The sequence below is a fragment of the Amblyraja radiata genome, chromosome 6, assembly GCF_010909765.2.
Source record: "Amblyraja radiata isolate CabotCenter1 chromosome 6, sAmbRad1.1.pri, whole genome shotgun sequence".
In the NCBI taxonomy this organism is placed as follows: domain Eukaryota; kingdom Metazoa; phylum Chordata; class Chondrichthyes; order Rajiformes; family Rajidae; genus Amblyraja; species Amblyraja radiata.
Window position 1 is genome coordinate 76006279 of NC_045961.1, and position 13452 is coordinate 76019730.

The window sequence follows — 13452 nt, forward strand, 5'->3', positions numbered from 1 at the left end:
TTTTGCGTACAGTATTTGTGGGGACTCAGATTCACAAGTAGTCAATTCTCCTTGCACCATCTTGTGGTTTAAAATAGAAATACAATGGAAACAAATCTAAAATGATAGATACAGAACAGTTTTAGCTCCACAAAAGACAAACATATTGCAGTAGTGCCTTTTCTCATGCCTCTTATAGGTTTGCCTCAGGCTGCCTGCAGCCAATGAAATAGGGAATTTGACAGACCAGTCATTGAGGTATCTGCAGTGGAAGTATTTGTTGTAGTTCAATGATAATAGAGGTTGCACTACCACATGTCAAGCAAGAAGAAAAACAAGACATAACAAAGATATCTGTGCGGGAATTTTTATTTGTACTAACGTTAATCTGGACTGACCTGCTAGTGCAGTACTGTGGGAATGTTGGACTGTCCATGATACAATGTCTCTCAGGTGAGAGATTAAACAGACCTTGTCTGCTTTCTCAAGGGGGATGGAACGGAATTATTGTCACATGTGAATAGTGTAAATAGTATAGTGTAAATCAGCATCTGCGGTTCCTTCCGACACAAGGAATTGACATTTAAGGATTAACAAATTCGAGGAAGGAACCATGCTACAAAATCCAGAAGGGGTTGCAGAATAAACAGAAGTTTGGAAACCTCTGATGTTTAAAAAAAATCTTGTCAATGAGTGGCTTTGTGCCATTGTTCGTGTTCAAGCCAGAACATCAAGCAATACAGAGAAAATAGGTTGTTCCACAAATGATTAAACATGCTGTTTCCAGGCATGTTTTGATGTGTCTTATTTTATTCCCAAACCACCAGCTCAGGGAAGGCTGGTTGGAACCCTTCCCAAGAATGTGTTGACACATTTCTAAGCAGGAAGATAACCACGGTGTCCAAAAGAAAGGAAAATAGGGAAACAGCGTGTTTGTAGCATTCGATTTTGAGGGATTCATGGAGAAGTGCTGTCTTTTCCAACAGCCTAACCATAATCATTAAAAAAATCCAGCTGATTAAATGTGGAGGAAGGAACTGCAGGTGCCGGTGATGTTTCAGGTTATGACCTTTATCCAGACTCAGCTGATCCAACTGATTACCTGGTTCCCACTTGTGGGATCTTGCTTGCATAAACTGGCTGTGGTGTTTTCCACATTACATGAATGTGTAGAAAATGTGAATTGGAATTAAGCCTTCTCAGCTATTCTATACTATCACGGGCAATCCTCGACTCAATAGCATGTACACACTCTCCCCATCTTCTTGATGTACTTCTGGGTCTAGAAATCAATCACATTCTTAAATATATTGAGTACTTTAGACCACATTCTTCCATGAAAAATAATTCCATAGCTTTGCCACCCTGCGTGTAAATGAAGTTCTTCCCCCCACCTCAGTTTGAAATGTCTTACCCAGTATCCTGAGACTATGACTCCTCGTTTGTGATACTCCAGCAGGAGTTTTACGAATAAGGGGTAGGCCATTTCGGAATGAGATGAGGAAAAACATTTTCAGCCAGAGGGTTGTGAATCTGTGGGATTCTCTGCCACCTCCCCTTTCCCACCCTTCCCTCAATTTACTCCAGTGGTAAATGTGCAGCACCACAGATTAATGTTGAGCCTTCAGCAGTTATGAGGGAGTCAGAAGCTTCCCTTCAGTTGTCCATTCCTTTGGCAGATCTGAGCTGTTATTTTGCTGTAGACAGTAAGATGGCAGTGTACACATTTCTGATTATGTCAGTGTTACAGACAATAACATGGATTTGGAATATTTTTTATTGCTTCATAACTTTTATTCTAATTGAAAGCACCCATTTATACCTAGCTGTTCCTCCATAATTTCTGTTGCAATCAATTACTGGCAGGGTAGTTAGGAAATTCTATGTTATTTTTGGCTGTGCATTACAAAAACTATGTGCAGTTAATACTGCATCCGATGTGACCTCCTGTACATTGAGCAAGAATAGACTCTGCAATTGTTTCACCAATTGCGTGTGCTCAGTCTGCCAAGTCTTATCGGATCTTCCAGTTGCTAACCATTTTACCTCCCCTTCCCATTCCCATACCGACCTCTTTGTCCTCCTCCATTGCCAGAGTGAGGCCACACGCAAAGTAGATGAACAGCACCTCATATTCTGCTTGGGTAGCTTACAACCCTACGAAATTAACTTTGAATTCTCCAATTTTAGGTAACTACTGACAAACCTCCCCCCCCCCCCCACCTGCACCCTCCCCCTCACACACCCATTTTCTCCCCCCCCCACCCTTTCCCTGCGCTCCACCTAAACCCCAGCTGATTTCTCCCCTTTCCCCCATCTGCATTCCTTCCCCTGGCTTTACAATCACAAATCTCCAATCCTTTTGGCTCATCTGGTTATCACGCCCCCGAGAAACATCACCTATCTAAGTTGTCCAGGGATGCTGCCAGACCCACTGAGTTATTCCAGCACTTTATCTCTTTTTTATGTATATGCAGTTAGTTGCTTATGTTGGTGTTGAGGACACCGATCAATGGCACAGTTTCTGAATTTGGTTAATCGCGACAGGAAACTCTACAGTCAATCTTGCTTTTTCTTTCTGTACCTTCCATTGTGAAGGGTCACGATTCATCACCTTCAGCACCTACAATTTCATAATGCCTGATTCTAGCAACTCAACTGCTGCATCAGACCCAATCGAATGATGAAGGTTGTGTTACAAAACTGTACAGTTCTAAACTGACAATCCAAATTGATCCCTGTAGCGAAATTCACATTTCATGTAGACATGAAAGGGACCCACTCAATTTATTGTGTATATCAGCACTTGGGAGAATTCCAATCAATCCCATTCTTTCACATATATCCCTGTAATCTGTTCTCTCTCATTTATCTATTTGTTCTCCGATTCCCCCCGCTCCCATGTATTGTTACAAACCCACACCAGGGATAATTTACAGTGGTCAATTAACATTCCAATTTGGGATGTGGGAGGATACCAGAGCAACTGGAGGAATCCCATGTGGTCACAGAGGGAATGTGCAAACTCCACACAGACTGCACCCTGGGTCAGGATTGAACCAGGGCCTTTGGAGCAGTGAATCAGCAGCACTACCTGCCAACCACCTCGGCCATCTTCAATGAAAATTCCAAGGAACCTACAAATAATATGTTTGAATGCTCAATAGCAACTGACACCATGACAGAGTTTGTTGGATGTTTGTTCTTTCTTCAAAATCATCCGAGCACTATTTCTCGCCACTGACCACTTGTACCACTTGGCTATATTTCTGAGTGGTTACTAAGTTCTTAACAGTTGGAAGTATTGGAAGGTATTACGATGCATTTAAAAATGGTGGTGCACCTGGTGGAGCTGCTGCCTCACAGCACCAGAAACCTGGGTTCTATCCCAACCTAGGGTGCTGTGTGCTAGATTTGCATTTTCTCCCTGTGACCATGTGAGTTTTCTCTGGGTGCTCTGGTTTCTCCCCACCTCCCAAAGTCATTGAAACATAGAAAATAGGTGCAGGAGGAGGCCATTCGGCCCTTCGAGCCAGCACCGCCATTCATTGTGATCATGGCTGATCGTCCCCTATCAATAACCCGTGCCTGCCTTCTCCCCATATCCCTTGACTCCACTAGCCCCTAGAGCTCTATCTAACTCTCTCTTAAATCCATCCAGTGACTTGGCCTCCACTGCCCTCTGTGGCAGGGAATTCCATAAATTCACAATTCTCTGGGTGAAAACGTTTTTTTCTCACCTCAGTCTTAAATGACCTCCCCTTTATTCTAAGACTGTGGCCCCTGGTTCTGGACTCGCCCAACATCGGGAACATTTTTCCCGCATCTAGCTTTTCCAGTCCTTTTATAATTTTATATGTTTCTATAAGATCCCCCTCATCCTTCTAAACTCCAGTGAATACAAGCCTAGTCTTTTCAATCTTTCCTCATATGACAGTCCCGCCATCCCAGGGATCAATCTCGTGAACCTACGCTGCACTGCCGCAATCACAAGGATGTCCTTCCTCAAATTAGGAAGTTGTGTGGGTTTGTATGCTAATTGGCTGCTATAAATTCCCCCTGGTGTGTAAGGAGCAGATGTGTGAGTGGAGCAACATGGAATTAAAATGAATGGGTGATGGATGGTTGGCAGAGACTCAGTGGGCCGAAGGGCCTGATTCCATGATTATACCTCTTTAAAAAAAGTCATGTGTGATTTGCATGATGATTAGTGTTCTTGGGTGAGGTGGTCAGGAACAGGAAAATAGTGGCTAGTCACTCACTCATTTCTCAGCCAATTGAAATTGGATTGAGTAGCACACAAGTAACCAGAGGCTGTACCAGACACCTGGACTCACCATTTCAATTTACCAATGATGCAAATGATAAGACACAAAATGGTGGAGCAACTCAGCAGATCATGCACCATTTCTGGAGAAAAATATTGGGTTCCGACTCGAAATGTCACCTGTTCTTTTAATTATTCCTCTTGGAATAATTCCAACACAATGATGCAGGTGAACCAACCTAATGACGGAAGGCAGCAAAGTAAAGGAAAAGTCTATTAAATTATTGTACTGCTAATTAATGTGAAAAGGCTTTGGTAAAAGTACATCTAACATTAATTTCTAAAACAGGGGAGACATTTCCCCATCTAACTTAGAGCCAAACACAAACAAACACACAATAGTGTTACACTCTATACATTCAGTTTCATTGAGCACAATGTGCAAGTGATCAGCACTGGAGGCTGATAAGCCTAGGATGGGCGATCAAAACACAAATAACTCTCTTAACATTCCTGATGTTGCCGGGAGTAAATGCCATTGGTAAAGTCCCATTCTATACATGAGTATTAATTGAGGCAATAAACCATCAGTTCTGGTGTATTCATCCTGTGATCATTGTGTCCTTTTTCCAGTTCAGATTCCCCTTTCAGTATCGAGGGTACAAGACGTCAGCGAAGATCGGAGTCCCCAGACTCAAAGAAACGTCGCATTCACAGGTGTGACTTTGAGGGCTGCAATAAAGTGTACACAAAAAGCTCTCATTTGAAAGCACATAGGAGGACACATACAGGTAGGAGGCTACAAAAGCTTGCCTTTGATGTAAAAATGTTACATAATGGGGAAAGTGAGGAGAGCGAGCACCAAGTCACAGAGTAAAGCATTGGATGTGAGAATGAAAGAGTTTGTTTGAAAGCTGGTGCTTTACGGGGTTTAACATGATCATAGAACTAATGTAGCATATATACCATGCACTGGTAGAAAAATCTAGAGTTCAGAGGGCACAGAGGAAGGAAGAAAGGACTAATTTCCATGGATATACATTAATACCTTTCACAACCTCGGGATATCCCAGGGTACTACCCAGCCAAAGTACCTCTGAAACATGGTCACTTGTGTGGCAAAGCTGCTTTGGGTAGGATGGGGGCATGGATGGGTTTTAAGAAGGCTAACATGCTATTGGTATAAGGAAGTATTCTAGCAAGTTACGCTTTCCCAAACTACATGAGAAGCCAAGAGGAATACGGCTGAAATCTGAAGTGGATACGAATGAGCAATAAAGTATGAAATCAATTACTTTGAAGACGAAGGTCTTTATGCTTGTAATGACACAGAAGAAGCAATTCTGCTTATTGGGTCATTGCCAGCTCTCAGGGAAGACGTTATGTCCTAGCAAAAGGATTTGAGTATAGGAGCAGGGAGGCTCTACTGCAGTTGTACAGGGTCTTGGTGAGACCACACCTGGAGTATTGCGTACAGTTTTGGTCTCCTAATCTGAGAAAAGACATTCTTGCCATAGAGGGATTGCAGAGAAGGTTCACCAGACTGATTCCTGGGATGTCAGGACTTTCATATGAAGAAAGACTGGATAGACTCGGCTTGTACTCGTTAGAATTTAGAAGATTGAGGGGGTATCTTATAGAAACCTACAAAATTCTTAAGGGGTTGGACAGGCTAGATGCAGGAAGATTGTTCCCGATGTTGGGGAAGTCCAGAACAAGGGGTCACAGTTTAAGGATAAGGGGGAAATCTTTTAGGACCGAGATGAGAAAAACATTTTTCACACAGAGAGTGGTGAATCTCTGGAATTCTCTGCCACTGAAGGTAGTTGAGGCCAGTTCATTGGCTATATTTAAGCCCTTAGATGTAGCCCTTGTGGCTAAAGTGATCAGGGGGTATGGAGAGAAGGCAGGTACAGGATACTGAGTTGGATGATCAACCATGATCATATTGAATGGCGGTGCAGGCTTGAAGGGCCGAATGCCTACTCCTGCACCTAATTTCTATGTCTATGTCTATGTCTATGTCCTGCACCACCAAAACGTACTCTTCATCAAAACGCCTTTGGCTTTTTTTTTGCCATTAACCCAAGTTGTAGTTTAGTTTATTGTCACGTGTGCCGAGATACAGTGAAAAGCTTTGTGTTGCGCGCTGTCAAGTCAGTGGAAAGACTATATATGATTATAATTGAGCTATCCACCATGTACAGATGCAGGATCAATGGAATAACGTTTGGTGCAAGACAAAGTCCAGTAATGTCTGAGTACAGATAATCCGAGGGTCTCCGATAAGGTAAATGGTGGTCTGGGTCACTCTAGTTGTTGATAGGAGGGTTCAGTTTCCCAATGACAGCTGGGAAGAAACTGCAGGTATGAATCTGGGGGTATGTGTTTTCTCACACTTCTGTACCTCTTGCCTGATGAGAGATGGGAGAAGAGGGAGTGACCAGGGCGAGACTCATCCCAGATTATGCTGGTGGCCTTGCCAAGGCAGCGTGAAGTGTAGATGGAGTCAATGGTAATTACAGTAGCCGATTAACCCATCAGTTCATCTCTGCAAGAGGATATGCATGTGGTTATGGCGAGAATGTGAAAACTCTGTGCAGACAGCATCCAAGGTCAGGATTGAAACAGGTCTCTGGAACTTTGGGGCAACATCACCACAATACTACTGACTGAATGAGGCTTAAAACTCCTCCAATATCAGAGAGACAGCCAGGCTTAATTGAGGAAGCCAAGATTAGGAAGCAATGGAGAAGATGGTGCTAACTCCAGATGTACACATGGTAGCTGACCCTGTCACTTTAGATGATGTCTTGTTAGGAGTATCATATTGGACGATGGTAAAGATAGATTCTTGATCCCAAGGAGGTGACTGTGCGGAGATGGAAGGAAGAGCCATTCTTTGAGGTAAACTAATCATGTGGTGTACTGACACTTTCAAAAGAATTGTTTGCCAAATGAATGACACACCTTAACAGGTCAAAAAGATAATGTACCAAATACAGACTCTGTCATCTATGAACCTGGCCTGGTCCCCTTGTAAGAGAGGTGGAATTGGGAGAGCAAGGATTCAAAAGGACTGAAATGATTGTTGTAGGTTTGACAAATGGTCTCAAAATGGACGTTTTAATAGAGTTATTTTGGTGGTTGTGAAAGGAAGAGACGTGTTTAAGGAGAGTAAGTCAGTATTATTCAACGGAGATCTATGAGGGGAGAAGTACATTGGAGGTGATCAGGTACTGAACCTCCTGTAAGAGATGAGCAAGCATGAGGAATGGTCAAGAAACCACAATATGACCATTGATCAGGTCAAGAACAGCTGAGAGACCTTTTGTGGAAAGTGTCATGGAGAATGGTATAACTTCAGTGTACATGGCCCTGAAGATGGAATTTAAGAGGACAAGAATGAATGGAGTTTTTGAAAACTAAAAAAACAGAAGCGTGGCCTGATTCTGGAAGTGATTGTCTGAAGAAAGGTTCAGACCCTAAATGTCACCTGTTCCTTTTCCCCCCTAAGATGTTGTCTGACCCGCTGAGTTGCTCCAGCACTTTGTGTCAATCTACATTGATTGATGAGTCTGTCTCAGTGGTGCTTGAATGGAGACGGGCAGGGCAAGTTTGTTTTAAACACAGAGAGTGGTGGGTGCCTGGAATTCACAGACAGGTGGTGGAAGCAGATAATATAGTGGTGTTTAAAAGGCTTTGAGGTAGGCACAAGGATATGCAGGGAATGGAATATGGATACAAATATATTGAAGGATATGGATCATTTGCAGACAGAGGAGATTAGTTTAACGTGACATCATGCTTGGCACAGACATTGTGGGCGGAAGGCCTGTTCTTGTGATGAACTGTTCCATATGTTCAACAGGATGAAAAGTCTTTTGGCCATGGCTGATGCTTCTGCTGTTTAGATTTTGCGTCCTACCATTAATTTCTCCATTCCAGAATACAGGCCCAGAATCTCTAGCCCATTGAAATTTGTTTCTTCAATCCAATTGTACCCCAATACCAACAAATCGCAATAGTTCATTTTAGGTCCAAATTGGGATGAATAAAATTAGAATTTCTATGATCCTTTACATGGATTTAAAAACATTGCACAAAAAGCAGACCCTGGCCAAAATAATTACCCATGACCCAACCTGCATTAATAGAGACATTGAGTGTCTAAAGTTTTGGCCTTTCAAGCAGGCTTCAATAATTAATATTAGATGCCACAACATGAATATGTTTTGAATGCTATTTAACTTACTGTAGAACCAGCCACTGTAGCAAACATATTCAAAAATAATATTGTAGAAAGGAACTATATAGCAAAGATAGATACACAGTGCTGGAGTGATTCATTGGGTCAGGCAGCGTCTCTGGAGAAAAAGGAAGGGTGACGCTTTGGGTTGAGACCCTTCTTCAAAATTAATGTGTGAATTTAAAAAAAAACTAATTTTGGTCACTTAAATTAGGTTACTAGGAATTTAATATGTTTGTATTGAGAGATTAATCTACTTTTAGCTGAATTAATCTTTACCAAATTCTTACCTTTTAATTCATCAAGGTATAATGCAAAAGCAAATTGTTCTGAAAAGCAAACACATGGTAAAATGTGTTGGTCTGGTGCAGGACAGATCTTGTATTCAATTTACAATTAGGCTGAGGTGGAAGACAAAACGGAAATAAATATCTAAATTTTACAAGAGGGAACAACTAGAGCCCAAATATAGATACCAAAAGCTGGAGTAACTCAGCGGGACAGGCAGCATCTCTGGAGAGATGGAATAGGTGACAAAGAAGGTTCTCGACCTGAAACGTCACCCATTCCTTCTCTCCAGAGATGCTGCCTGTCCTGCTGAGTTACTCCAGCCTTTTTGTCTATCTTCGGTTTAAACCAGCAGCTGCAGTTCCTTCTTACACAACTAGAGTCCAAATATCAGTCCAAAGTCCAAAGTTATAAATCAGAGCATTGAGTATAGAAGTTGGGATGTAATGTTAAAATTGTACAAGGCATTGGTGAGGCCAATTCTGGAGTACGGTGTACAATTTTGGTCGCCTAATTATAGGAAGGATGTCAACAAAATAGAGAGAGTACAGAGGAGATTTACTAGAATGTTGCCTGGGTTTCAGCAACTAAGTTACAGAGAAAGGTTGAACAAGTTAGGGCTTTATTCTTTGGAGCGCAGAAGGTTAAGGGGGGACTTGATAGAGGTTTTTAAAATGATGAGAGGGATAGACAGAGTTGACGTGGAAAAGCTTTTCCCACTGAGAGTAGGGAAGATTCAAACAAGGGGACATGACTTGAGAATTAAGGGACTGAAGTTTAGGGGTAACATGAGGGGGAACTTCTTTACTCAGAGAGTGGTAGCTGTGTGGAATGAGCTTCCAGTGAAGGTGGTGGAGGCAGGTTCGTTTTTATCATTTAAAAATAAATTGGATAGTTATATGGATGGGAAAGGAATGGAGGGTTATGGTCTGAGCGCAGGTATATGGGACTAGGGGAGATTATGTGTTCGGCACGGACTAGAGGGGTCGAGATGGCCTGTTTCCGTGCTGTAATTGTTATATGGTTATATGGTTATATCCAACTGCACCAAAGTGAAAATCCCATTCTGACTATTGACTCAAATTTTTCTCCAGAGTAGTTGCATGGGATTTTATTTATTTTGATGTTTTGAAGTGTTTTTTTTTTAGTATTTTTAAAGGCTTAAGTTAGATGTAACAATAATAAAGGGCCAACAGATGGCGCTGTTGTTTTATTACAGGCTGTAGCAATACTAAGCACTAAACTGAATCAGCATGGCTCACATTAATTTAAACATAGATCATCACACTGACGATTGTTGGTAAAGGCTGATAAATCTGCCTGAATATCAACTGTTTTACAAATGGATTCATTTGTATCAATTGTTGCCTATTTGTGGAAAACTAAGCAGTTCATAAGATCATAAATGATAGGAGTAGAATTAGACCTTTCGGCCCATCAAGACAACTCTGCCATTCAATCACGGCTGAGCAATCTCTCTCTCCTAACCTCATTCTCCAAACCCATTGGTCTTTTCAAAACCATTGGTCACTAAACATTCAACATTTAGGATAACTTAAGTAAGCAATGTTCACTGGGCCACTTGTATTCCATTTATTATACGCATACACAGATTACACTTATCACCATTATGCTAGCCAATAATCTCCTGTCAAACAATATCTTAATGCTAAAGTATTTTAATTCAAACCGTGCATCTTATTGCCATTTACACTCTGTTATCTATACCACCAACTCCTCCGAGATTCCAGCAATCCTTTCAATTCTAGCCTCTCCATCATTCCCAAATTTTAAGTGTCTTCACAATTAGCACTCATGCCTCCCTTTGCCCAAGCTATAAAGATCTCGAATTGCACAACGTAACTCCCTACCTCTGCTAAATCTTTCCTCGACATATCTAAGCAACGATTAAGAAATTGGGATGGAAATGATGATCGATCAACATCCAAATTTCCTCGTTGCTTTCTGAAAGCTTCAACACAGAAGTGTGATGTACAAATAGTGAGAAATGCCACTGTATTAAAACATAGAAAAACAGAAAAAAATAGATGCGGGAGTAGGTCATTCGGCCCTTCGAGCCAACAATGTCATTCAATATGATCACGGCTGATCATCTAAAATCAGTACCCCGTTCCTGCTTTTTTCCCATATCCCATGATTCCTTTCCAAACAAAATGTATTTATATAATTTTCTTTGAACACTTTTCATTTTGAGTTGCAATAACATTACAGGCGGAAGGAATGAAAAATAAAAGACCAACAAGGAAATTGCTTTCCAATTGGTCCTTTCATGCCCAATTCACTGGACACTACAGGAGATTTGAGAGCAGGGAAGTTGGAGGAAGAAAGACTGTAATCAAATCTCCAGAAATGCTCCCAGTTAGATTGACAGTCCTTGCAAGTGTCTGTACGCTGCCACTGACGCACACTAGACATTATTCAATGCCATTTCAGTTTGGACTATTGAGCAGAATCAGATTCTTTTATTTTGATTCCTCTCTCAAATTGTTCCAGCAAAGTTCCATTGTATATGCGGTCAAGGTCAAAGTCAAAGTCAAAGTAGCCTTTATTGTCATTCAGACCTTGCGGTCTGAATGAAATTTCGTTGCCTTGCAGTCCTACATATAGTAAAAATGACAAAAACACACAATAAACACAAATTAACATCCACCACAGTGAGTTCACCAGGCACCTCCTCACTGTGATGGAAGGCAAAAGTCTTAAGTCTTTGTCTCTTCCCTTCTTATTTCCCCTCTGCACCGAGGCGATCCAGGCTTCGGATGTTGTGACCCCGCCGGGTGATGATAAGCAATGTCAGTCCCGCGGCTGAATCCGAGCTCCGGGACCAGGGCGGTTCAACTCCGCAGCCTGGAGTGGTCGAAGCTGCCGAAGCTGCCGCCCTCCAGTCCAGCGGGACGCAGCTGTTTGTCGCGGGAGCTCCGGAGAACAGGTCACCAACCTGTGACCTGCGAGCTCCCGACGATGTCGTCCACTGGGCCCGCGGCCGAGTCCTCCGGGCCCGCGGTCGATCCTCCGAGGTCGGGTTGCCGCTGCCACCGGAACACTGCCCCAGCTCCGAGGTTGGGTCGCCGCTGCCGCTGCCCGCTCCGAGGTCGTGTCGCCGCTGCTGCTGCCACTGCCCCAGCTCCGAGGTCGGGTTGCCGCTGCCGGACTGCAGGCGAGCCGCAGCTGCTAAGGCAGTGCCACCATCTTGAACCATTTACAAAAGCAATTTAGTATAGTTTAGATATACAGCATAGAAACAGACCCTTCGAACAAACAGAGTTCATGCTGACCAACAATCACCCTGTACATCACCCTGTACACTAGTTCTATCCTACCCTCCAGAGACAATTTACAGAAGCCGAATTAACCTACAAACCTGCACGTCTTTGGAATGTGGGACAAAACCGGAGCACTGGGAGAACACCTGGTCATTGGGAAAACTTCCAAACTCTGTACAGACTGCACCCGTAGTCATGATCAAACCCATGTCTCTGGCGCTGTAAGGCAGCAACGTTCCCGCTGTACCACTGTGCCGCCATAAGCAACGTAAGAGGGTCCGCAAACACTTCAAATTAACTACCAGCTGAAGTGATACTAAATAAGCATCAAGTACAAGATTTAGATCCTTTCCATAGAGGTTAGTTTGTTGCCTTCAGAACATTGATTATAGCTTCTGTACTCAACTTCAGAAAGTTGAGTATAGGAGCAAAGAGGTCCTTCTGCAATTGTACAGGGCCCTAGTGAGACCACACCTGGGGTATTGTGTGCAATTTTGGTCCCCTAATTTGAGGAAGAACATTCTTGCTATTGAGGGAGTGCAGCATAGGTTTACAAGGTTAATTCCCAGGATGGCAGGATTGTCATATGCTGAGAGAATGGAGCGGCTGAGCTTGTATACTCTGGAGTTTAGAAAGATGAGAGGGGATCTCATTGAAACATATAAGATTGTTAAGGGCTTGGACACACAAGAGGCAGGAAACATGTTCCCGATGTTGGGGGAGTCCAGAAGCAGGGGCCACAGTTAAAGAATAAGGGGTAAGTCATTTAGAACGGAGACGAGGAAACACTTTTTCTCACAGAGAGTTGTGAGTCTGTGGAATTCACTGCCTCAGAGGGCGGTGGAGGCCGGTTCTCTGGTTACTTTCAAGAGAGAGCTGGAAAGGGCTCTTAAAGATATCGGAGTCAGGGGATATGGGGAGAAGGCAGGAACAGGGTACTGATTGGGAATGATCAGCCATGATCACATTTAATGGAGGTGCGGATTCGAAGGGCCAAATGGCCTACTCCTGCACTTATTGTCCATTTGTCATTCTTTCCACATTCTCATTACCTCCCCCCCCCCCCACACACTCGCCTCCCCCTATACCAATTCTATTCGTCATCCACACCTATGCAGGAGGGGCAATTTACAATGGCCAATTCACCGACCATTCGCACATCTTTGGGATGTGGAAGGAAATGTGAGCACCAGGAAATACTCCACATGGTCATATTGCTGTATTGCCACCAACAGTTTGTTTTACGGGGCTGTTATTTAAAAATAAAACTTCTTACTCTGAAGGAGTCTTGATTTATAAATTTCAAGATAAACCTAACCATCATCACTTATGAAAAATCGATCTCTGAATTTGAGCTTAATTGCATTTTACAACCCACTAACTGC

The 13452-nt window shown here is 42.8% G+C and overlaps 1 protein-coding gene across 3 annotated transcripts in view; it reads left to right on the forward strand.

Moving 5' to 3' along the window:
• klf12 (Kruppel like factor 12) overlaps positions 1 to 13452 on the forward strand; it is a 238010-nt gene that overhangs the window by 217168 nt on the left and 7390 nt on the right. For all 3 annotated transcript variants that reach the window (XM_033023014.1, XM_033023012.1, XM_033023011.1), the window contains one exon: positions 4880 to 5037. In XM_033023014.1, coding sequence (XP_032878905.1) covers positions 4880 to 5037 — 158 coding nt within the window. The remainder of the gene's footprint in view (positions 1 to 4879; positions 5038 to 13452) is intronic.